This window comes from Saccopteryx bilineata, chromosome 4, assembly GCF_036850765.1.
Source record: "Saccopteryx bilineata isolate mSacBil1 chromosome 4, mSacBil1_pri_phased_curated, whole genome shotgun sequence".
NCBI classification, from domain to species: Eukaryota; Metazoa; Chordata; class Mammalia; order Chiroptera; family Emballonuridae; genus Saccopteryx; species Saccopteryx bilineata.
In genome coordinates, this window is record NC_089493.1 from 265,048,482 (window position 1) to 265,074,327 (window position 25,846).

The following is a 25,846-nucleotide window of genomic DNA, read 5'->3' on the forward strand; positions in this document are numbered from 1 at the left end:
GCCAGTCACAGCACATTTATTGTTGGCACCAGAGCACTGCGATGCTCTCCCAGAGGCAGAGCCAGTGGCTGTGAGGAGAGGAGGCGGAGTGGTAGCTGAGAGCAAAGTGAGTGCTGAGGTCATGGCCTCATCTCCTAGGCCGTGTTCCCTCCTGCCTCTCTGGGCCCAAGGAATTGTCAGTCCACTTGGGTGTGGACCATCCCAGGGGTAGTTTCTGGCTGGGTGGGCCCTGGGCAGCAGTGGAAGGTCCCTGGAGTCTGGGTTAGTGCTGGTGACCGGGGCAGGGACTGCAGGGAGCAGCCAGGCCTCTCAGAGGAGCAGGAACCCCCAGGTTCCCCTACAGACTTCATATGGGGGACGATGGGCCAGAGCCTTGTCAGCTCTGGATTTCTGGATCTGCTGGTCCCTGGCTACCCAACTCACCCAGCTCAGGAGAGACCCAGGCCCCGCACCCCAGTGAGAGGGACTGAGGTGAAGGGCCAAGAGTGCACCAGGGGTGTCCAGCACCTGGCAGGGGGCTTGGTGAGGGAGTGTGAGGCAGGCTTCACGTCTGCAGCTCCGCGAGGCAGTTCGGCTTTGAGGGCGAGGAGCTGGTTGGGCTGCAGCTGTGTGCCGCCCGGAGGTCCTGCAGCACTTGCAGCAGCTGGGCCAGTGGGTCCTCTGGGGCTGAAGGCAGGTGCAGGTTGAGAGCAGGGCAGGCTGGACCTTGCCTGCCAGTGCCTGTCCCAAAGGTCAGAGGGCCCCCAGAAGTAGGCCTCAGGAGCCTCACTCACAGTGTCCCTGAAGGACACTCAGACCACCGAGAGTCCAGACAGGAGGGACCTACCTTCACCAGGGCCTGAAAGCGCGGAGCCTGCCTCTGTGCTTGCACTCAGCTCCCGGTGCTTCTCCCTGCGGGGACAGAGTGAGGGCTCCTGCTGCCCGTGCCGGGAAGGCTGGGTGACCCAGTGTGGGGATCCTGACTGGAAGGGCTTCTTAGGGGAACAGGGCTGACTTTCTATCTATGCAGAAGCAACGCAGGCCCAGGTCTTGGTCCCTGGTCACCTCCCCCTCTGGGCCTCCTGCACTCCCAACTGTGCCTCAGCAGAAGGTACTCTGGAAACCAAGCTAGAATCATGTCACTCTTGTTTTGAGGGGCCCTTGGGAAAAGAGCCACTGGGGCCTGAAAATCATCTAGTATTAACTGGTCAAGAATTAGTTAACTGGCCATGGAGACTGACATTTTAAGCGCGATTCCTAATTGGGGTTCTGCACAGGTCCCCCCAGGTCCAATCCTTGTGTGTGTATTGGTGGCTGAGCAGCTGCATGGGCCCCACACTTGGAAGTTCCTGATGTAAGAATTCTTCTGGCTCAGCCCTTTGACAGTCTCTCTGATCTATTCTGGGAGAGATGTTTCCCTCCGCTAAGGTCTAACAGCCCCTCCTCCTGCTCAGACACCTTCTTGTCCCTCCAGGGTCACCTGGCCTGCTCTCCTGCTTCTCTCAGTGCAGCCACCACAGCCTTTTTTCCATGTCGCCCCCACTGCTCAGAATGCCCTTCCCTGCTTCACTCTCTGAGAGTGATCCTGGGAACCTCACAGACGAGCTCAAATGTCATTCCCTTACTCCTCCGTTCATGTTACTCAAATTTACTGAGGGGCTGGAATGTGTAAGGCCCTGTTCTCAGTACTGGGGTCAGAGCAGCAAATGCTATAGGCCTGCCATCAGGGAGCTCAGTGTAACTGAGACAGGCAAAAATGAGTCAACAACACATACTGATGAGTTCCATCATGTTCTAGAGTAACAGTGGTTAGGAGAGGCCTCTCTGACAGGTGCCATGCTTTTGAGCAGAGGCCTGAGTCAGGTGAAGGAACAAGCCACGTGAACAACTGGGGGAGAACCTTTAGACAAAGGACACAGCAAGTGCAAAGGTCCTGTGGTGGCAATGCCCAGAGACAGCAAGAAGGCAAGGACAGCTTCAGGGAGCTTAGCACAGAGGGCCTGGTGGTAGATGGAACTGAGAAGCAGGTCAGCCAGGGCACTCGAGCACTGTAGGCAGGACAGAGACACTGGCTTTTAAGGCTGTGAAAGTCTTCAGGGGTTTTAAGCAGGAGAGTGATGTGATGTTTTGTGTTTGAAAAGATCACTCTGGGGGCCGTGGGGAGAACAGATCCTAGGGAGGCAGGAGTAGAGGCAGAATGGCCAGTCAGAAGGCTGCTGGGTTATTCCCACAATGGAAGGTATGAGAGGCTCAGACACGGAGAGTCAGTGTAAATGTAAGAAGGCCCGATCTGGCCTTATTCTGAAAGTAAAGCCAAGGGACTGGACTTGCTAAAGGGCTGGACATGGGGCTGAGGGAGGTGAGGGGAAGTGAGGAAAGTGGACCCAATGTAATCACAGGGTCTTAAGAGGGAGGAAGATGTAAAGAGGAAGGTGGCAGTGCAATGATGGAAGCAGAGAATAGAGTGATGCACTTTGATAATGGAGGAAGGGACCACAGGCCCCTCTGGTTTTAGCCCGTTGAGGCAGATTTCTGACTTCCAACTTCTATAAATGTAAGACTAAATCTGTGTTGCTTTAAGCCACCAAGTATGTGGTAATTTGTTACAGCAATCACAGGAAACTGATATAGCAGGTGGCTGGGTCAGTGGGTCTGAGATCCTAGCGGGTAGAAGTTCCACTGGCACCGGACACCAGAGGAAGTGAGCTGGAATGAGAGGTGGGGAGGGTCTTAAAGCAGGGTGTGGTAATTAGAGCCATGGGCACTGGTCACATGGTGGGACCCGCCTCAGTCCAAGGTGGCTTGGGTTCGAATCTTAGCTCCACTGTTTCCTGGGTTAAATGGGGGATAATATGAGTACCTACTTGGTCCAGTGATTGTGAATATTAAATGTGTTTATACATAAAGTGAAATTCAAGTGGAGCCTAGAAAATGAGGATGAGGAAGAGGAGGAGGAAGAGGAGGAGGAGGAGGAGGACGAGGAAGATGAGGAGGAGGAGGGAATGGAGGTTTTAGGGTGTGGCCACGGGAATAAGGGTCCAGGTGGGTGAAAGAGTAAGTCTCTGATAGTGTGGAGCTCAGGAACAGAGCGGACAGGGTGGTGGCTGTATCCTCTAGGCAGAAAATAAAGTCAATAGGGTAAGGGGGCCAGAGTAGGGTGGAGAAAAAGCTAGTGACGGACCACACTGTCAGAAAGGAGGTGGCAGCCCTGGCCAGTTGGCTCAGCGGTAGAGCGTCAGCCCGGTGTGTGGAAGTCCCAGGTTCGATTCCCAGCCAGGGCACATAGGAGAGGCGCCCATTTGCTTCTCCACCCTCCCCCTCTCTCCTTTCTCTCTCTCTCTCTCTCTTCCCCTCCTGCAGCCAAGGCTCCATTGCAGCGGAGTTGTCCTGGGTGCTGAGGATGGCTCCATGGCCTCCACCTCAGGCACTACAATGGCTCTGGTTGCAATGGAGCAATGGCCCAGATGGGCAGAGCATCACCCCCTGGTGGGCTTGCCAGGTGGATCCCGGTCAGGCACATGTGGGAGTCTGTCTCTCTGCCTACTTGCTTCTCACTTCAGAAAAAAAAAAAAAAAAAAGAAAGGAGGTGGCTTTTGTGACCTGGAAGCCACTGGTGAGTGTAGGTCACAGGGAAGTAAATAGTTCTAGTCTGACAGCATGAACTTTGAAGGATTTTGAACAGATAAACCCTGGAGGAGGACACGAGGAGCATGGAGGACAGCCACCACCCGCCTGGCCCAAGTGCAGAGGTGTGGGGGCTAAAACTGTCCAGGGAAGCGGTGCTCTTAGGAAGCCCTGGAGCTCTTTAAAATGTCCCCATGCTACCCCATCCCCTGCCACAGATATTCTAAGTCAATAAGGTAGGGCCTGAGCACCCTGGGTTTTTCTTTTTTTTTTTGTATTTTTCTGAAGTTGGAAACGGGAGGCAGTCAGACAGACTCCCGCATGCACCCGATTGGGATCCACCCGGCACGCCCACCAGGGGGCGATGCTCTGCCCCTCTGGGGCATCGCTCTGTTGCAACCAGAGCCATTCTAGCGCCTGAGGCAGAGGCCATGGAGCCATCTTCAGTGCCCAGGCCAACTTTTTTGCTCCAATGGAGCCTTGGCTGCAGGAGGGGAAGAGAGAGACAGAGAGGAAGGAGAGGGGGAGGAGTGGAGAAGCAGATGGGCGCTTCTCCTGTGTGCCTTGGCCGGGAATCAAACCCAGGACTTCTGCACACCAGGCCGACGCTCTACCACTGAGCCAACCGGCCAGGGCGCATCCTGGGTTTTTTAAGTTGTTTTTGAAAACCATCCTGTTTTTCCTACGCTGAAGCCAGTACTGAGAACCACTGAATTAATCAAGATGGCTGAGGAACTCGGGGAGTTGGCTGAAGACAATCCCTGTGCTCTGAGGGTACCACAAGAGGCTGGAAAGATAGGGAGTCTGAGTCAGCCGGGGCAGGAAGCAGCCATGGCCCTGGCCCTGGGCTTCTGCAGCTCATGTTGGGGTCTCCATCCTAACATGAGCTGGACTCATACTGCAGAGATCCAGGTGCACCTCCCCAGGTGTGGCTGCCAAAGGTCGAAAGGCACTGGGGCTGATCAGAGATCAGAGGGAGGCGACCAGTCATCACGGAGCAGCCCTAAGTCTGAATCGCAGCCCTGCCTCCGCCTGCAACCCCCAGCACATTTCCCGGACTCTATGAGCTCTCCCACGAGGGACTCGGGCCCTGCATAGGCCTCCTCACCGCAGTGCAGCCTCCATGCCCAGCAGGTGCTGGTAGGTGAGTTGGGCCTCCAGGTCATGGTCGATAGGGTCATTCCATTCCTGCAGGGTCACCCGTGACCGGGTCTTATCGCAGCCCAGATCTGGGGGCAGATAAGTCTTGGTCAAGCACTGTGAGAGCTCATGTCCAACTTCCTGGTAGTTCTGATTGGAAAACTGAGGCCTAGAGAGGGAAAGGGATGGCTTCAGGGGTCCCTGGTGGGGGTCCTGGCTGGGAGCACAGCCTGGAAAGTCTGGCCCAGGGCCTGCCTATGGCTCCCCACACTCTGGGGACAGCAACTCCTCTCCCAGGTTCACTCCTGAGCCATGGGGACATGACTGCACAGCGTGGAAATTGCACAGAATATAACTTAGGGAGCTGGACCACTTTCTAGAAGTACCTGCCTGGAAGGAAACAGGACCATCCCAGAATGTAATATTACGGTGAATGAGCCAACAGGGCGTTTGTGCCTTGGAAGGAGCTGGCCCTACCACTTGCTGGCTTTACCACCTTGGTACAAGCATCTGCCCTCCCTGAGCCTCGTAGGCCCTGGGGCGCCCCACTTCACCAATGACAAGGTTATCACTGTGATGGGAACTGTCAGGATTCAGGCAAGGCCAACCAGCCAGCAACACACTGTCAAGAGCCGCCAGTTTCCACCCCTTGTTCAATCTCAAATCCAGGTGGGTCAGGTTCCAGTGGTCTCTAGCCACACTTAAATATGGCTATTTAAATTAAATTGAGCTAAATAAAATTTAAAAATATTTAATATTCAGTTCCTTGGCTCCACTAGCCACTAGCCACATTTTTTTTTTAATGAGAGAGAGAGAGAGGGACAGATAGGGACAGACAGACAGGAAAGGAGAGAGATGAGAAGCATCAATTCTTTGTTGCGGCACCTTAGTTGTTCATTGATTGCCTTCTCATATGTGCCTTGGCCGGGGGAGGCTACAGCAGAGTGAGTGACTCTTGCTCAAGCCAGCGACCTTGGGCTCAAGCCAACGACCTTGGGCTTCAAGCCAGCAACCCCTCACTCAAGCTGGTTGAGCCCAAGCTCAAGCTGGCAACCTCGGGGTTTCAAACCTGGGTCCTCTTTGTCCCAGTCCAATGCTCTATCCAATGCACCACTACCTGGTCAGACACAAGTGCTCAGCAGCCACCTGTGCTCATGGCGAAGGTACAGATAAACACCATTTCCATCATCACCAAAAATTCTAGTAGAAGCTCCTCTGGGCCATCCCTCTAATGCCCAAGGCCCAAGGTCCCCATGACCAGCTCTGGTAGCAGGCTGCCTGCTGTGGACAGATGCAACCCAACGGGACCCAGGCCTTCACCCCCACCTGTCTTGTCCTTCTGGTGGCAGCAGCTCCACTTGTCCCCGCGGAAGACACCAGGGTGGTAGGAGCCCAGCAGGCCAGTGTTGTTGATGCTCACCTTCCAAAGTGCAGACAGCCACTGGTTCAGCTCATTCACACACTGCAGGGACCAGGAAGCAGAGGGAATGGAGCTGAGGAGAGGTCACCCCCTCCAGGGCGCCTCCCTCCCTGCCTCTCTGTGCCACTCAGATCGATATGCTCCCCACTAGCACACTCAGCAGATGTGAGTGAATTAGGAAAGACTGCCCTTTCTCCCTAAGAACGCAGCTCATGCCCAGACACCTGGCTTGGTAAACAGAGTATGGGTTGCCCCTGGCCCCCTTGGTCATGATCTTGGGTAGTTCACAACCTGTCAACCATATGTGGTGGCTCTGCTGTTACCAACTTTTCCCTGTGGCTTTGCACTCTGACCCACCAGGGAGCCCATAGAGGGCAGGACCCCATGGGATGGGTCTGTGACCTCCCACCCAGGACAGCCATTCGCGGGGAACAGCCTTCCTACTCATGCTCTTCCTCCATGTGTTCTTCCCCTGGATGCTCCATCCCTCACCTTGTCCCTGCTCAAATGCCACCAACGGAGGCCCCCCTGACCATCCTTTATAAAGCAGCATCCCTCCCTGCTGCACCCTATTTGTCCCCTCCTTATCTCTCTTAGGCTCCTTTGCTTCCCTTCAAGGCACTATTTGCCATCTGCCATTGTAAATATTTATTACTTATCAGTCCATCTTCTTCCCTGGAATATAAGGTCCACTAAGGCAGGGACTCTGTTTTATCTGCTGCCACACCCCCACCACCTAGAACAATGCCTGGAACCTAGCAGGTGCTCAATAAGTATTTTTTAAATTAATAAATGAAAGAATCCACGAACAGGGAGGAAGAAGTGAGAGCATGCACCCAGAGCCACACACAGACATAAATGACTGTTACTCATTGATATGCACACACACAGACACACACAGGTACACAGAGACACACACAGACACACACAGACACACACAGGTACACATAGACACCAACCAAATCAAGACGCTTGGAAATTCAGTTTCCCACAAACGCTTTCCACGTGAAGCACAGACCTACATGGGGGTGCCTAGGCAGGCCCACGGAGAGACACGCACACGCACACTCCCAGACCTCACATACCTCGTGGCCGACAAAGGGGTGACTCACTCACTCCTCATTCCAACCCCCTCGGGGGACACCCATAGCACCCCTCCCCAAGGTGCTCCCGCCACCCCGCCCCACCTTGCACTGCAGGTAGGTGGTCTGGGGCCTGCCCGTGTCGTCGGTGTAGATGACCTGCATGACGTGCGAGCTGCCAAAACTCTTCTCCTCCACCTTTTCTGCTGCTCGGAGGTTGGCTAGCTTGATCAGGGCACTTTTCTGAGAGGGGCAGGGGAAGAGAGATTAAGGGTTCCAATTGAGGCCACTCCACTGCGTATCTTTGGGCCTCAGTCTCCCCTTATGCAGCACCAGGGATTGGCATGGGGGACCCAGAATGCCTGTCCCTCTCGGAGCCTGCTCTGTGAGTGACCTTAGCCAGGACAGAATGCAGACAGATGGTGTCCACACACTCGACCTCTTAGGGGCTCCCAGCTGTCCTGGGAGGTCTGAATTTTGGAAGTCTCTGGACACCCAGCATTCCCCGGGCGGGAAGGTAAGGGCTTCCATGGACCAGGCCATGTGCCTTTGCAGTTATCCACTTCCCAGTTCACCTTTATTTTCCCAGACTCTAACAGTCATATCCCACCTCCGACCCCTCCCCCACTCCCACCATCAAATCTAATGAGATACAAATGGGACAGAGGAAAGCTCTGGATGTAAAATACCCATATCCCGGAGAGAACGCCAATCTGCTCAAGCTGCATCCAATCCACCAGCTCCAGACCCTGCTCTCCTTGCCTCTTGAATACTCTCCCATCAGAACTCACCAAGTCCCTCATCATTCAAATGACCAGTCTCCATGGCCCTTGGGATAATGTCCACACTCCCCAGGCTGGCATATAAGCCCACCACCCCCACCGGCCTCAGGGACAAGCAGAGAGGGGCAGTGTCATCCCCTGGGAACACATGTCTGAGCTGTCTCAGGGTAGAACTTCCGAAAGGCCAGAAGAGACAGCCCAGAGGATGTGCCGCGTGCTGCCTATGCTGGGTGTGCCTGCTACAGAAGAGACAGCCCAGAGGATGTGCCGCGTGCTGCCTATGCTGGGTGTGCCTGCTACAGAAGAGGTGAAAGAAGGCAGTGGGAGTGGCACCGCACAGGGGGTACTCATAATGTGCCAATGCCAATAAACAGAAAGGGGCCCAGAGCAGGGTAAGGGGCCCAGGTAGCCAGGCTTTACTGAAGCTTCAGAAAATGCTGAGGGGACCCAAAAGCAAAAGAAGCTGGAAAGTGGGAGGCCTAAGCTGAGGGGTCACCCCAAGGAGCAACTTCATCCCTTCAGTACCCCCCAGCTGCTCGGGGCATCCCTGGCAGACCATCCCAGAGCCTGGCTGACTGGGAATAAGGTTGGCCAAGATAGGGGTCAAAGGTCCATCCAGAAAGGACGCATTAAGCACCTCCTTGGGAGAAGAGCGCTCAAAGGAGGCCAGCCCAGGGGACACAGTGTGTTTAGAAATATCATTGGTTTAGGTCCTGGTCTGTGCCAGATCCTGGCTCTGGACCCTGTGAAAGATCATCTCATCTAACCCTCAACAACCTGTTACGTAGGGGCCACTATCTCCAAGACACTAAGGCTCAGAGAGGTTGAGACACTTCCCCTAGGTACACAGGGCTGGAACTCAGGACTCCTCTTAGCTCCTGCCTGCTTCCTTGCTTTCCCAGAAGCACCTCTCAGCCTCCTGCCCCACTCATGCACCTGACCAAGAAGCCAGGGTTGGACACCACAGAGACAGCCTGCCCCAGGCCCCCTTCTCAGGGGAGCTTGTTCCTCCTGGGTCTTAAGTGACTTGCAGCTGACATCAGGAGGCCAGTCTTGCCTAGCTTTTTTCTCTGACCCTGGTGGACCCTGGGATGGGCTCTGAGGAAGAGACAGGTGCTTCCAGGTGTTACAACCCCTCAGACCCCTACTTGCCTACTTCCCCCCTTACCCACCTTGGAGCTGGGTGTCTTGGCGAAGCTGAGGGCCTCAGCGGTGAGAGAGAAATAGAGCTTCTTGAAAGAGGAGGACAGGAGGGGGCCCTTTCCCTTAGTCCTGTAGATGAAGAGTGGCCCCTCCTTCATTGGCGGCATCTGCAAGCTTAGCGCCCTCTGCAGGTCCAGTTCTGCCAGGCAGGGGTAGTAGGACAAAAAATGGGTTTGGGCCCTAGCTGGTTAGCTCAGTGGTAGGGCGTCGGCCCCGTGTGTGGATGTTGTGGGTTCGATTCCTGCTCAAGGCACATAGGAGAAGCACCCATCTGCTTCTCCACGCCTCCCCCTCTCACTTCTCTGTTTTCTCCTCCCCTCCTGCAGCCAGGGCTCGATTACAGCGAGTTGGCCCCAGGCGCTGAGCATGGCTCCACGGCCTCCGCCTCAGGCACTAAAATGGCTCCTGTTGCAATGAAGGAGTGCCCTGATGGGCAGAGCATTGCCCCGTAGTGGGCTTGCCCGGTGGATCCCGGTCGGGGCACATGTGGGAGTCTGTCTCCCCTCCTCTCACGAAAAAAAAGGGTAGAGGGCTGAGTGGGGTCTGAGCTGAGCAAACGTCACCAGCAGGCTGTAGGATGAACTTACAGAAGCACAGGTTAGGGGCATGGCCATGGGACTGAGCAGAGCAAATGTGATGAGGCGCTGTAGGAGCAGCCAATGAGGCACAGAGGTAGATGGGGCCATAGGATAGGTGGCGGGTTAATGCAAACAAGAGGCTATGGGCCTCACAGGAAGAACTCACCCTCCTTCTCTTCCATGTCTACCAGCTTGCTGATGAAGTCCTTCAGCTGGGCCACACCCTGGCGCACAGTGGGCTGCAGGGGCTCCATCCAAACCTCCTTGGCCCTGGAAGCCAGCGTGTCCATGTTGCCCACATTTTGGACTGCCTGGAGATGACAGCAGGAAGGGCCAGACTCTGCTGCGTCAGTTGCCCAGCCACAGAACCTCGTCCCATCCCCCCCCCCAAGTCTGTGCTACTCCCACAGTAGAAATGGAGGAAGAAAGAGCATAGGTTCCACTCACAGGCCCACTCCATCCCCAGGGAGGATGGGGAGTAGGGGACAGATCACTGAGTATGAGGCATTTTAGGACCTGATAATTGAGACTACCTAGACCCAACCTATTGTCCTTCCTCTGTAGGTCTTATATCAGACTCTGCCCCATAGTGTATGCCGGCCCAGCCCGAGGCTGGGCAGGTTGGCCCAGCCTGAGAGTTAGCAGATCTGGATTGAAAGGCCTGGAATTCACCACCAACAGGTTATGTGGCCTTGGGCAACCTCCTTCCCAGTGGCAGACTTGTTCCCTTATCAGTGAGATTAGATAAGATAACTGTGAAAAGCTGTGTAAACTTAAGTGCGAGTATCCATGGAGTAATCATAAGGCCTTCCCTCCCGGAGCCAGTAGGGAACACAGTGCAGGCCAGGCAAGGACCCCCCCTTCAGCATCCAGCTGAGCATCCCCACCCGCGCCTGCAGCCACACCTTGGCCAGCAGGAGCAGAGTGCGGCTGGTGCGGGAGTCTGCGTGTCGCTCTCGCAGGTGGAAGAGCTTGGGTGCCATGATGGCGGGAGAGAAGAAGCGCAGGCACAGGAAGCTGGTTACAGCGATGAATGGCACGTTCTGGATGGGGAGGGGAGAGCAGTGGGCTGGCCTCCATCAGGCCTAAGCTCCTGACAACAGCTTTCCCTTTGGCGCTGTCCCATTCTCTCCTCATGACCCTGCCTTTCTGCCTGTCCTCGGTTACTAACTCCACCACCACCACCCCTTCCGGCTCTGGACCTGGGGGTCCCACGGGTCCCCTTTCCCTACCGCTTTCTTCCCTCACCCAGTCCTGCCCGCAGAGGGCGCACCTCGTGCTGGCCGCTGGGGAAGCGCTCTCGCACGCGCAGAAAAAGCTGGCGGAAGGTGGCACGGACCACGGCTGGGCATGCGCGAACGGAGCGACAGAGCGCACTCAGCAGCGCCACCAAGTGGGCGCGCAGCGTCTGCGCGCTCTGCTCCAGCACCTCGGCTTCTGTCTGCGTGCGATGCAGCCCCGAGCACCTGTGTGGGGCGGAGGTGGATGGTCAGAAAGGGTCCCAGTCAGCGTCTGCGCACACGAGTTGGGCAAGGACTCCCAGAGACACAGGCAACCAAAAGGCATCAGCCGAGATAGGGACACAGAAACAACACGCGAGTGAGCAGATAGAAGAAAGGTAGGTAGACACAGGCAGAAAGAGTCATAAACGTACACTTGCAGAAATGGCTATCCCACACTCAACCCCTTTCCCTCCCAAGAACCTTCCCCAATCTCACCCTACATCCTTGACCTCCACTTTGCTGGGGTCCAGTTCCACGTACTTCTTCTCTTCAAATACTTTGTCGATGATGGGGCCCAAGACACTGTGCAGATACCGCATCCCAGCCACCTGGGGGCCACCGAGAACAGCATTGGCTCTGCCCACCCCCCCCAGCTGCCAGCCATCTCCCCACAGCTGGCCTCCCAGCCAAACTGTGCACCATCTGCCTACTATATCCACTCAGAACAGGCCAAGCACACAGGAATACAGCTCAAACTGCTGCTACATGAATCAATCAATCTATCAATTAATAAATAAATCAATGAATGAAGGAATGAACTAAAGGTAGAAATTCCTAGCCTTAAAGGTCCTGGGACATGGAGACATGGAGACAGAAGACTTGAATTTAAGTTCTGTCTCTTGGCTTCTCTGAACCTTAGTCTCCTCATATACAAATAAAAACAAGATACCATGCAACCTCACCTTCAGAAAGGACTCCATGGACTTTGAGGCCAGAGAGTTGCTCCGGAACAGGGTGTTGGTCTCACCTATAAACAAGAGGTTCCAGTGAGTAGGGGGCTGGGAAAGAAACAATGCTTTGGGGAAGAGGACAGAGCTGGCCCTTTATAAAGAGCCTCCTTGCCACATCCCAATCCATTGCCCCACCTCTGCCTTTTGCTTTTGCCCTTGCCTCCTAACCTGACCCTTTTCCTCCTAATCTGATTCATCAACCTCCTACAGGAGGACTTTCTGGATTTCTCCCCCCCCCCCCAGCATCTCTAGAGTCCTTGGCTCCCTGCTCCACTCTCCACTCTCCACAACACCCTCAGACAGGCCACTTCCTCCCAGGTCTCACTAGTACGACTCAGCTCCAGCTGGAATAGCAGGTCCAGAAAGTCTTTGGCCAGTCCCTGCCCCAGGAAGAGCTTGAGAAGGTTGGTGGCCACTTCCTGGCGGCACTCAGTGCTGGTCATCTCCTCAATGAGTGGGATCAGCTGTCCTGGGCCCTGCTGGAGGCAGCAAGGAGAGACAGGGCTGCAGGACACACAGGGAACCCAAACCCTTCACTCTGAGGACCTCAGAGGGCTTTCTCAAGAGATGGCAAAGGTCCCTGGACACTACCATACTGAAAACCGTTTACTGCTCTTCAGATTGGGTTTAGATGGACAGGGTGGACAGGGAGGACAGGCCTACCATCCCTAAACCCTCCCGCCTTCCCTGGGGGGGCCCTCACCTGGGTGCCCAGCTTCACCTCACGGCACAGCAGTTGCACCAGGGGCTGGTAGCAGCTGGAGGGCAGCACCATTTCATCTCGCATCCGTACCTCCAGCTGCAAGGAGCCCAGGTTGCCCCTGGAACAGGCAGCATGTGACCTCTCTACCCTCCACCCTGGTTCCCTGGATTGCCTCACTTCCCAATATTTTCCCAGGCTGTTTTATCTGTTTGGAAAGCCCCTCCTGCCTCCATACTCATGGAAATTCATCTGTCTTCAAGGCCTAGCTTCCTGCCACGTCTAGATGCCTGTGGACTCCAAGTTTGACCCATGTGACACATTGGACTCTCTAGCCTCAAGTCTAGAAACTCCCAGAGAACAGCTCCTTCATGTACGCACTTTATTCTAGAAGCAAATATCCAATCCCACTAACAACCTGCCAAGGGAACTGAGGCTCCAGCAGGTTAAGCAACTTGCAACATCTGACCTAACTTCCAAGCTCCCCTGCTTTCACTCCTCCTGGTGAGCGCACCAACCAACACTTAACAGCCTCTAAGGCCCGCTGCCCACAGCACGACACAGTTCACTGGGTGATGCTGCTCCGCTCACGGCCTCACGTGCAGTAGAAGCCGTCAAGACAGAAATGCCTTATGCTGATACGTCCACCCCACCGCCCTGCCCCTGCTCTGTTGACCGTGGGGATGGGAATCTAGGGCCTTCTGCCCATCTACAGTGGGGGGGCACTGCTGAGCCTCCATTTCTGGGTTGAGGGGTGGGCAAGGAGGCCAGAGGGCTTCCTAGATAGGGCTGCCAGATTTAGCAAAATAAAAATACCAGACACCCAGTTGAATTTGAAAAGTTTAGTATGTTTGTCTCAAATATTTCGTGGATATACTTATACTAAAAAATTGTTCATTGCTTATCTGAAGTTTAGTTGTAACTGGTCATCCTGTATTTTATCTGGCAGCCTTATTCCCAGAGAATGTTGGGGCAAGTCAGAGCTATGGTTCAGGGACACTGACTCAGAACTCTGGGGACTTGAACTCTAGTGTGAGGTCTTCAAAGGAACTCTTAAAGGGAAAGGGCATAAAGGCTTGTTCCAGAAACATCAACTAGCCGAAAAGCAGGAGACATGTCCTGCCTCCGAGGTCGGAGGACTGAGCTGAGTGCAGGGCTGTGGAAGGGAGAGGAAAGGGTCCAGCCTGCGTGGAGTAGGACCCCGCCTCCGAGTTCAGAGGACTGAGCTGAGTGCAGGGCTGTGGGAAGGGAGAGGAGGAAGGGTCCAGCCTGCATGGAGTAGGACCCTGGCCTGGTGGGAAAGAGCTGAAAGAAACCTGGGGCCTATCGCCCACCCCTGACCAGTGCCCCCTGCCTGCTGAAGCCAACTCTCAGCCTCCCCCAGGCCCAGAGCCCGCAATCCCAGCCACCAAGTTCCAGCACTTACTCTTCCCTCCGACTCTTAGACTGGTCAGGCTGCAGCCAGAACCAGCCCTCCTCCTGCTGGGCTGCCCACAGTCTCCGAACATTGACCACCACCTGGGGGCACAGTGGCGGGGGGGCACACTGAAGCCACTCAGGTCTCTTCCTTACCAACTACTGTACCTTCAGAGGATCCCTGGGCACCGGTGGTGTTGGGGACAGGGGGGCTGCTGTTTCTGGGGAGCCCCAGGTCTCCTGAGTGCCCCTCTCTGAGGAAGGTGGAGGGGCGGGATGGCTGGGAGGACAGGCACTGAAGGCGGCAGGTGCAGCCTGGAGGGGCATGGTGCTCACTTTTCCCAGGAAGTCATTGCGGCTGACAAGGTCCCAGTCCCAGGCCTCCACGCACAGCGCCTCCGTGCCCCCCTCCTCCAGCTCGAACTCAAATGTCTCATTCCAGCGTGGGTAGCAGGATTTCTTCACGATCTGTCCAGAAAGCAGGGGGTGGACTCCATGGGGTCCCCAGGCCCAACTAAGGGCAAAGCCACCCCAAACAGGTCCCTTGGCTTCCCTGCGGGGGCACTTAAGTAGCCTCTTCTCCTGGGTCCAAGCAGAGGCCCTGCAATAGCAGAGGTAAAAACTTCCTGCCCAAGCCCCCACCCACTTCTCAAGTGGGTAAATTGAGGCCTGGAGTAAGGCATTTGTCCATGGCCACAAAACAAACAAGTACTAGATTGCACTGGGAACCCAGGTCTTCACATCCTCCCACGTGGGGCTGAGCCCAGCGCCCTGGCTGTTTCCCGGAGGTGAGGAAAGCACTGGAGGAAGCTCTTGGCTTTGCCTCTTATCAGGGTCCGGCCAGGCCAGGAGTGAAACACGGACGGGGCCACAGGGCTTGGTGCCAGAGGGCTGGGACCTCAGAGAGGTCACCCTGCTTTTCTGAGCCTCCTCTGTAAAGGGGCAGTCCTAGCCCTGACCTCCCAGGCGATGGCGAGGAGGTGGTAAGGCAGTGAGGGGCCCAGTGGGCCCTCAGCCTCCCTGCCTCCTCCACAGTCCACAGGCCTCCTCACCGAGGTCTCCTGGGTCCGGCCATTGTAGCGCACACGAACAAAGGGGTCAGATGCACCATTCCGGTCCTTGGGCGCTAGGTCCCTGGGGAGAGGAGGAAGCAAAACATCCACCGTCACCTAAGCTGCCCCAGCTGTGGGGTAGCCACACCAGGCTGGAAAGCTCTGAGCTCATCTGCCCCAGAGAGCTGGGTGACTGTGGACAGCATCTCTCTCTTTTCTGGACCTCAACTGCCACAGCGATCACCACCTAGGGCCCCACACCAGGCCACAGCTCCTTCTGACTAGGCTGCCGCACCTGAGGTGACTGAGGAGGCAAGTGTAGTGTGAAGCAGCCGGGACCGTGGGCCCCCACCGGTGTTCCCAGGGCCGCCTCTCTGAGCCTTGGTTTCCTCATCAGTAAAATGCAGACACACCCCGCAACTGAGGTAATGAGCTTCTAAAAGGCTTGCCCTGACATATCCCCCTACTGAAGGGGGGTCTTGGTGAGCAGGCTGGCCAATCATCTCTCCACAGAGGGTCCCTTCCAAAGCCAGTCTGGTTACAGCACCCTCAGCATGGAAGCTTGTAGACCACAAAGCCTACCCCTCTTCCATTTGCTATAAATATTATTTCCTGCTCTGTTCCTTATTTTAAATTTGAAGCCTCTCATGCCTGCTTTTCTTTCTTCCTCGGAATCATCTAACAGAATTCCAGAGGTTGGTCTTGAGAATCTGCCCAGAAAGATGAGAATATGTCCTTTCTGCCTCCACAGCTAAAGGCAGCCTCTTGGTTTGTCTCAGAATTCCAGAAGGAGTCTGAGCTGAGGACACTGGAGACGAGCCCCCCACACTCTAAAGAGAGACCTGGACAGACCACTCCCCCATCCAAGGACTTGCTAAAAGGCCTGGCTGGCCCAGCCATTATGTCCCCAGTCGTCTGGGCAGTGTGAGTACGTGTGAGCATGTGTGCACATGTGCCACGGAGAGCCTGGTGCCAGCGAGGCTAAAGCAGACGGAAACGGGAGGGAGGGACGGATGGCATGTGAGAGGCTGACTGCTCATGAGCGGCGTGACCGTGACTCTCCCCAAGTCCAACCATTCCCATCTGACTGTGCCCCTTCCACACTCCAGCCCAGGACGGAAAACTAAGCCTGGGAAGCCAAAGTTCTTGTTTTCAGGAGAGAGATCTTCCTCCCAGGGATGCCAACCACTCCACAGTGGGGGCATGCTCCCATAGCTGCCGCTGGCTGGTGGCCCTCAGTGGGCAGCCGGCGGAGGCTGGGGACCCCTCCCACCCCAGGGGCAGGCAATAACCCTGTGGAAGTGGGTTAGAGCCAGAAAGGCAGGCGTTTCTCATGGAGAGTGTGTGACTCACACTCAGGCCTGCCGCTAAAAATACTTTGCGGGGAGGGTGAGGGGGGGCGTCTCTGTCACAGGTGACTCAGGCCCACCTTCCCACCCAAGTCACTGTCCCTCCTGAGGAGAAACTGTGGAGTTTTTCAGAAACTTCTTTCACACACACACCCCCAACTACCAAACCAAGGACTCTCCCACCATCATACATCGGGCCAAGTTCATGCAGCTCTTAAACCCAGGGGAAGCCCAGTCTTGGCACTGGGGCTGCATGATTATAGTTCAGGGTCCCTGCTCACTTCCACCCCCACTGGAATGCCTGAAGTTCCGCCATCAGAACACCAGGGAACCCTCTCCAGTCTGCCTGAGATCAGGCTTTGATGGAGGAGGCACGGGGTCAGGAAGTCGATGGGAGCAGCGGAAGCCCAGCATCCACAGTGGGTTTCTCTGGTTTTGTGGGGCCCGCGGCCCCGCTGCCCAGCCCCCAATCTCACCTGGCCTCCAGCACAGAGCAGCGCAGCCGGCCGGCTGGGGTCCCTGGCACCGCCTCCAGCCGCAGATGGATCTCGCCCTGTACCTCCTCGTCAGGGTCGACCTCCGTCAGGTGGGCCCATCCACTAAAACCTGTGAGGCTGCGGTTGAGCCAGTGGCCTGGCTCTTTTCTTCCCGCGCTCTTCACCCTCAGCCCCGCCAGGCACCATGTGGCTCTTCCTTAATCCCCCCTCCCTGAGTTCTCTCAAGCTCCTGTGAGGTAGGGGCCGTTGTCCCCAGTGGCAGATGTGGGGCTCAGGAGCTGCGAAACAGTACTTGGAAGAGCCTAGATTAGAATCAAAGACTTGTGACCCCGTTATACTTGCTACTGTGCCATGCTGCATTTGGTGGCCCTACCCTAACTTATCACAGCACTACCCTGTCCTCGGTTTCCCTATCTGAAAACAGGGGAAGAGTGGCTCCCACCTAGGGAGGCTGGAAGGAGGGCCCAGCCCAGAAGGGGAAGCGGTAAGAGAATGGCATCACTGGGGCCACTGGACCCCAAGGGGCTGGCTGGGGTCTCTGGCAGAAGAGGCCTCTGGCCTGGCAGGGGCCAAGAGGCTCCATGAGTCAGCAAAGTCCCCTCCACCCCCGCATGCCTGCCCCAGCCTCACAGACAGGAGCAGGTGTGTGCCTGGAGGCCCCTAAGAGTCCCAGGGGCTCAGGCCAGCGGAGCTGGAAGCATCTAAGAGCTTTTGGTCTGAACCTTCATGGGCACAAGGGGACTCAGAGCCCAGAGAAGGCAACACCTGCCCCCAGTCACAGCAAGGCTGGGGCAGGGCTGACCTCTCAGACTTAGGACAGAGTGGCACTGGGGCCCAGGCTGAGGGGGCCCTGGGGGGTACAGAGGAGCCAGCTAGATTGGGAGGAGGGGTCCCTACATCTCGGCAATGGAGTTTAAGGAGGCCCCCTCCTCAGATCCCATCACCAGCAGCCCTTTTGATCGGGTATATGGTCCTAACCCAGAGGCAGAATGGGGCCCAAGGCACAGAAGTGGGTGTGCAGGAGATGCCGTAGGTCCTTCTGGGGAGGGTAGAAATGGCTTTCCCTGAGCATGGGGCATGAAGGAGCCTCGGGGAAGGGTCTCTGAGTCAGGGGAAGGCTGGGGGCTGGGAAGACCAGCGGGGGAGAGAGGAGGAAGGCCAGGAGAGGGGCAACAGGAGTGAGCTGCGGGGTCCCTCCTGTGGACCTTACCCTTAGGGTGAGCAGCCAGAGTGTCCCTGGTAAGGCAGACCTTCCCGATGACGTCATCCCGGCTGGAGGATGGAAAGGAAGCTAGCGCTGGCAGCTCTGCAGGGAGCCCAGGACCCCCCCTCCCAAGTTTAGGGCTCCTGTGGCAAGCAGGGAGGTTGACACTCCAGTCACTTGCAGGGTTCTCTCTCTGAGCCAGACCCATGACCTTTCTGCACATGGACCAACCCGTGTGCCCACATACATGCCACGCTCACGCTCTCTGGGTACCCATTCCCCACCTCACACAGCATACCTATGCCTATATTCCCACACATGCACACATATGACATGGTGCAAGCATGGTAAATCTACACACACACACACACTCTCTCTCACACTCTGTACCCTTCCAGATCCTCCTGGGATCCCCCTCCCTCCAAGCTCTTTAGAGGATGCAGAGTGACCAGCAGTCCCTGCAGTGAAATGGACCAGGGAGGGGCAGATGGTGGGGTCCAGGCTCCAGCTGAAGAGTGGGGCCCACGCACCTGAGGGCATCCTCGTCCATGATATAGAAAGCCACCGCATGGAAGGTGGGCGGCAGGTGCACCTGGTACTCCTCACCCCAGAAGGGGCACAGGGTTTTCCACACAGTGGCTGTCCTACAGGAGAGGACCATCAGCACCTGCTCAGGCCACCTGCCGGCCCCAGGCTGAGCAAGGTGGGGCTGTGTCACTCGAGCCCACCTTTCCCCACACCCCCTTCCACTCCTGGGAACAACTGTGCTGCTGTTGGTGAATTCCCGTGTCCCAGACACCCTGTCCACACCCTGTCCACCAGCAGCCACTCCCTCCTGACCTTCCTCTCTGCCCTGGGTAGGGCACAGGGCTGCATCTATCAGGCCATTTTACACCTGGAGAAACTGAGACCACAGTTGGCAGCAGCTTAGGTCACATAGCAGGACTCCCTGACTCCAGATGCTGAACGGACTTCCTGAGGGTGGAGTCAGGAGGATGGCCAAGCTGATTCTGGAGCCAGACAGTTCTCCTGAGGGCCTGGGAACCTGGGAGCCAAGGTCTGGGGCCTGACCCTGAGACATCTCGTCTGGGCAGGACCTTACCCAGCTCTAGCCAACCCCCCTGGGTCAGAGCCTTCAACTCACGGGACTCAGCAAGGATGTGCGGGGGGGGGGGGGGAGCTGAAGTCCCCAAGAACCCATAATAAGGCTCAGGGGGTCACCTTCACCCAAACACGTCTCAGAGAGGCCACTTGAACTCTGGGACGTCAGTGTCCCTGTCACTGAGATACTCAGCGCTATCACGTCCCTCTCTTCACCTGGTGTCTGTGGTTAGGAGAACCTGGAAGGAGGGCAGACCCTGCTCGCAGGTGGGAAGGACTGGGAGTCAGGCGGCCTTGGCCAGCAGGCAGCAGTGGGCACCCAGATGGGCAGCCAGCAGAGCAGCTGTGGCCATGAATTTTGAGGCAGAGGCTGGGATGAGGGCAAGGACAGGACAGGACAGCAAAGACCCTGCCCAGAATCGTGACGCCCATGGAGAAAGGAAGGTCCAGGGGAAGTGGGCTTTCTGGGTGCAGACTGGGGTTCCTCAGCCTGGAGAGGAGCAGTTTTTCTGGGGGACAACCACTGTGGGGCTTTCTAGGGGAGAGGGGACACCAAGTCAGAGCAAGGACCACGGAGGGGAAAAGGAACTCAGGCTTTGGGGCAGGCCAGACTTGGGTTCTGGCTTTGCCACTAAGTATGTGATTTTAGGAAAGTTACTTAATTTTTCAGAGCCTCGGTTTCCTTATCCAAAAATAGGGTTTAATGATATATATAGCTCATTGTAAGTATTAAATGGGCTGGACTCATTTAGTACAGTGTGGCAGAGACACACTCCATAAGACACAGTGGTGGGACAGCACTCCAAAAGTGACAGTCTTGTTACTAAACATCATCATCATCATGATGTCCCTCTTGGGGGCTGTAAAGACTATAGAAGAACAGCTGCTGAGAGGCCTTTTGCCAAGAGCCTGGCCCACAGCAGATAATTCTGGGATGGTGTTAGGTCAGTAATTAGCAGGATGAATTATAGGCTGGTCTTTCACACCTACTAGTAGATGTGTCCGGGTGTGGTGGGGGCCCAGGGGATTAGGTGCCCATCTCCATACAAATTTCATAACCCTCTGAGGTGTGTGTGTTGAAATGGGCTTAGGGGGTGGGAGGGATGGAGGAGGGATCCCGCCTCACCCGCCCTCAATCCTGGTGGTGGGAGTGGTACCTGACGATGGGCTCATTGTCCACTTTCACGACGCAGTAGGGGTCACTGCTGCCATTGCTGCAAGACAGACAAGTGGAAGGGCTGGGGGTGATGCTGCAGGTAGGGCCACGGGGGGGGGCCTTCTAGGCATTCCCCACACTCTGCCACCCCAGTGACCCCAGGAAAAAGACAGTTAAGGCTGAGGCAACGGTTCCGGGGTGGGGCCGCAAGGTTGGTTAGGCTAAAACCTGTGTCCTCACCCTCAGTCTGGGAGGTGGTGGTTAGGGAAGGCAGGAGCCTACCCAAGGCTCTTGGCCCCACCTCAGGGAGGACAGACAGACAGTCACAAGTCCCAACAGCCTCAGTCCAGCTCCCTGACACTCGGACCCTCAACACCACAGGCAGCCCCCTTATGCTGTCCCCGGAGGCTTTGCTCTTGCTGTCCCTCCTGCCAGCACTACCCTCCCACTCCTCCCAGCCTTGGCCCCTCCTCTAAGAGCCCTCTGGGTCTGGAGGCAGGGAGTACCGTATTTCCCCATGTGTAAGACGCACCTTAAATTTGGGGCCCGAAATTTGAAAAAAAAAAGTATTATATAAAGTTACTGAACTCAAGTTTTATTCGTCATAAAATTCATACAACTCCTCCTTACTGTCAAAACTCCCATCATTAGCTTGTCCTTATCTGTGTCTGATGACGAATCACTGTCTTCAACAATGACTGCAAAAACAAGCGCAAAAAAGCGGGAATGCAGGTAAAAAAACTATAATCATTGTGTAAGACGTACCTAGTTTCTAGACCCCAAATTTTTTGAAAAACTATGCGTCTCATACATGGGGAAATACAGTAAGTCTCTCCTGAGATCCTACTGCTTGTCCCCTCTTCAGTATGTTTCCCTCCACCCAGGAAAGCTAGTAATGTCCTGTCAGTTGCCTCCCAACCTGAGTGACCTGAAGGTAGAAACCACTTCTGTATCCCCAGGGCCCAAGAAAAGGCATGGCACAAGACAAGGTCCTGTGAGTGTTTGCTGAATGAATGGATGAATGAATGAACAAAAATAACAGTCTGGCTTTGAGCTCTCAGCCATCTGGGGACAAAGAACCAGGGAGGCAAACCTGGGACTGCCCAGTCTCACCTGTCTGGTTGGTAGGGGACTTGGGGGTTGAGGGCAGCCCCAGCTAGGCCTAGGGCTAGTACTGGGCAAGGAGGGTGAGGTCTATCTCCAGAAAAGCCCTTTAGGCCTGGCCTCTATAAAAAGGAAGTGTGTTTTCGTGTTGGAGGTTGGGAAATTCCAAGGGCCCTGTTTCCCTTCTCAAAAGAGGCTCTTCTTTTGAGGAAACCACGCGACACAAACATCTCTGAAGGCTCTCAGGTGCCAACAGAAAATGTCTGCCAAGATTCAGCTTCCCCCATAAAATGGGACTTGTCAAGCCAGCTCCCTGAAGGCCAGGCCATGGGAGGTGTTCAACTGATGTTAACCCTGCGCTAGACTCTTTGTTCCTCTGCCCCAAACCCCCTTCCCTATCATTCAAGAGCCCCTTCCTCCAGAAAATCCCTTGGGAACACGCCAGCTTGCATCCCACCACCCGAAGGTAAAGGGACCCCAGGCCTCAAGGAATAGGTCCCTGTGCACCCCAGGTGCTAGGCTGGGCGGCAGGACCCAGGAGCTGCACAAGTGTGAGCAAGAAGCTCAGAGGAACCAGGTCTCAGTGTGGACTGAGACCTCTGTGGACTGTCCCCCACCACAGATCCCTCCCTGCCCTGCTTCTGCCTTCTTCCCTGGGGGGGCCTGGGGTTTTCTAGGGGCAGGAAACCTCTTGTGTACTGTGAGCCCAGCACTACCCACTGCTCAGCTTTCACTCAATGGGTGAATTGTAAATGCACGTAGAGGTTTGGGGCTCATGTTGCAGGCAGGGCCATGGAGATGGGTAAAGGCCCAGAGGCAAGAACAGAACCTGTGTGCAGGGGCAGGAATGCGCTAGGTGGCTGTATCATGTGGCAGGAAGGCAACAGTGTCAAGAGTGGGCGAAGGCCAGATTTAAGGACCTGGGTCCAATCACTGCCCCTGGCCAGCTGTTGGGATTCGTACCCTGCCCAGTGTCTTCTGCCCTGATGAGTCCCCTGGGCCGATCACCTCTCCCACTTCTTCCCCAAGCCACTTCCCGGCTCTGGCCCAGCCTGGCTACTTGCAGGGCCTCTATATTTAGGGCCTTGGCAGTGTCCAGGCTGTGGAAGAGGAACCATCAGGGTAAACCCTGAAATAGCCCCAGGCCTGTCCCCAGGGTCACTGGGCATAGGAGCCAGTGGGTCAATGGTCACCATGAGAATCAGCTCCTGTCTGTCTACCCAAGCACCCAAGGATAGAAGACAGCAGGGAGGAAGCATGACAGGAACAGGTGGGCTCTGAGAACTGTTGGTGACAGGGAACACAGCTGTGTTCTGTACCCTTAAGAGAACTAAAAAATCATGAGTGGAAGTGGCAAGGAGGCAGGTGGCAGCTGTGTTCAACAGCCTTCCTTCCTCAGAGCTGTCTCAGTCAAGATGGGCCATTATGATAAGTGATGAGCTCCCTGTCCTCATAAGTGTGTAAGCCCTGGCTGGAAGGGATGCTGCTCAGAAGACAGGCTGGAGGCTGGATCACCCCCACCCCTGCTTCCAGCACTCAGTGAGGGCTTTCTGTGATCTCCAAACCCTTGCCATCCTGGAGCCAAATGCTGGAGCCTTGCATGGCATTTGCAAGGCTCTCCCCACTGAGCCCCAGAGCAGCCTGCAACCTCCATCCTGCTAGGATTCTTGGCCTGTCAGCAGAAGAGTGAGTTTGAATCCTGGCTTCTCTACTTACCTATGTGGCCTTGGCAAATGACTTCTACATCCTGAGCCTCAGTTTCATCTTCAAACTGAGCATATCTACCTTATAGAATTACTGAGAAAATTAAGAGACTTCAACACCTCTTATTGTCTCCAACTTTGGACGAGGTGTCCCTCAGGGTACCTGGAACGTTGGGACAGATGAGTCATGGTTCCTACCCTCACAGTCACGTGGCACAGGCAGCCCAGGAAGGAGCAATTGATATCAAGGGCTCTGTCTTAACTCCAACTGACGCAAAGTGCTGAAGGGCACAGAACAGGGACAGTGAACCCTGCACAAGGGTACCAGTACCGGGAGAGAAGTTTGAGAGGGGTCCTGAAGGGTGAACAGGAGTTTTCTGGAGGACTCTGAAGGGGAATGCTTGAGAGCAGAAGGCCCCCAATACATGCAGAAGCAGAGCTGTGAAGGGCAGTAGCCCAAATGTGAGGGGCTGGGAGAGAAGGTCACAGCTGGCTTTAAAAGACAGTTGACAGGTTAGAACTGTGTATATATACCAGCCCCTACAGGAAAGGCAAAAGAAAGGGGGCGAGGAGAGGCGAGTAGGTCAGGAAGGGGGTCAGGGCAAGGAAAGAAATTTCAAAGGCAGAACCAATAGGACTTGGTGGCCCAACCCCCGGAAATGAAGGCATCTTGTGCAGAGTCCCTCAGCTGTGCAGAGACAGGGCTGGGCAAGGAACCAGACACCTTGGATCCCAGGTAGGCACAGCCCACAGCTTCACTGCCCTGGGCTGGTGAGAGCCTGGAGCCAGGCACTAGGGCAAGTGCTTCAGGGAAGGGGAGGGAGGAAACAGACGGAAGGGCTGCTCCTCCCAGCTGCTCCTCCCAGCTGCCACCAGCCAGAGAAGGCCAAGCTGACCTAGTTACAAGTGTAGTGGGTGCTTAAAGGCTGGACCTGGAGGCCTAGACCCTTCTCAGAGCTCATCAGCTTTCCTACCCCCCGAAACCACAATCCCAGCTCCCGCCCCTCTGCCTCCCATGCATAGAAACCCACCTTGAGAAGGTCCCCCACCATCCTCCCACACCCATTGTCATGGCAACTGCTGAGCCCAGCCTCATAAGGCCCAGGGGCCCTTGAACTGGAACTGCTCCTGCTGAGATGAGTGTGCTAGGAAACTCACAGAGGCCACAGTCCTTGTAAGAGAGATGGCCTGGCCCCTTTTTCCTGTGCTGCACCCCACCCCCCACCCCATCTAGCCACCTCTCTGCATCCAGGAGCTTGATGAAGAGTCTGGGTATGAGAAGCGTCCAGCCAGCAGACTTTGGACCCTATGCTGCCTCTGGCCTCCCCTTCTCCACCCCCTTCTCCAGGCAGCCAGAGACCCTGGAGCTTTGTGCTTTCCACTGCTCCATCTGAGAAATTTTTACCTTCAGTTTACAGAAGGGAAAACTAAGGCTTAGAGGACAGGGAGCTGCCTAAGGCAGCATACCAGAGAGCCAGGGATCAAATGAGCAGCTCAGCTCTGGTACCTAATGAGAAAGGTAGGACAAGGAGCTCCTGAAGGCCAGGAACAAGGGAAAGCCCTAGATGCCAGCCATTGTTGGAAGCCCTAGATTCAAGATCTTGCTCTACACCTGGAGCCAGCATTTGCCTTCTCTAAGCTTCAGCTGCCTCCTCTGTAAAATGTTATGATAAAAACTGCCCTGCTGGGTGCTTGTGAGGATTAAAGGCAACGACTCATGAGGCTACAAGCCCAGCTACTGCATCCTGCACTGGTCCTGGCCCCCTGCCCTATAGGTCAACTCTTCATGCCAGTACCACCTGATCTAAGTGCAAGGCAGGAAGCCCCAGGGCAGCCCTTCGGTCCTAGGCGTGACACAGGCACACACTCCAGGGTACTTAGGGTTCAAAAAATACAAAGGAAGACTCCTCATTTCAGGGGGGGGTGCGGCTCTACTCCCTCCCTCCAGCCACACCCCCGGCAGTTGACGGAAATGTCTCCCTGTGATGTTACCCCCACGCCCAGCTCCTGTCCTGTCAAAGCCCATTCCTCTCTTGAACCAACGTTCGCTCGCTCCCGGCTCACTGAGGCCCCTTACCCATCCTCGCCCAGTCCCCAGTCCACCGCCCTGCCCTGTCACCCCCTGTCCAGTTCTCTCAGCAAATCATCTCACTGTCCCCATTTTCCTGAGGGTCTTCCACTGCGGACACAGTCGCCACACCCTTTCCTTCGCTCTACTTGTGGGCGGGCCGTGCGGACCCCCGAAAGGTAAGGCGTAAAGGACAGCGCCCCTCCCCGTAAAGTTCAGGTTTCCTTCCCCCGCCGCGCTCACATGTCCTTGGCGGGCAAGTTCTTCCCCTCCACTATGCGGATAAACAGCGAGCTTCGCTTGGCCATCGTGGGTTCGCAACGCGAGGTCCTGGCCCAGGGCAGTCAGACGCCAGGGTCCGGTGCAGCCCGCATCCGACGGGCAGGCGGGCAGGCGCTAGACTGGGCACCCGGGGGGCGGACTATGCGAGACTGGGGTGGTAAGTGCGGGGGCGG

At 55.9% G+C, this 25,846-nt stretch overlaps 1 protein-coding gene across 1 annotated transcript; it reads right to left on the reverse strand.

Moving 5' to 3' along the window:
- On the reverse strand, nucleotides 1-25,737 carry RASA4B (RAS p21 protein activator 4B). The gene is made up of 21 exons (XM_066274481.1): nucleotides 25,635-25,737; nucleotides 20,518-20,574; nucleotides 18,790-18,903; nucleotides 18,266-18,327; nucleotides 17,035-17,164; nucleotides 15,210-15,291; nucleotides 14,494-14,625; nucleotides 14,168-14,259; nucleotides 12,745-12,862; nucleotides 12,367-12,517; nucleotides 11,994-12,058; nucleotides 11,527-11,639; nucleotides 11,082-11,274; nucleotides 10,714-10,851; nucleotides 9,975-10,119; nucleotides 9,200-9,369; nucleotides 7,351-7,488; nucleotides 6,070-6,205; nucleotides 4,712-4,832; nucleotides 827-891; nucleotides 1-666 (listed from the first exon to the last, which is right to left on the reverse strand). Exons 1-21 carry the CDS (start codon nucleotides 25,697-25,699, stop codon nucleotides 545-547), a joined length of 2,409 nt encoding a protein of 802 aa, XP_066130578.1. The 5' UTR covers nucleotides 25,700-25,737; the 3' UTR covers nucleotides 1-544.
- Between the last annotated feature and the right edge of the window lie 109 nt (nucleotides 25,738-25,846).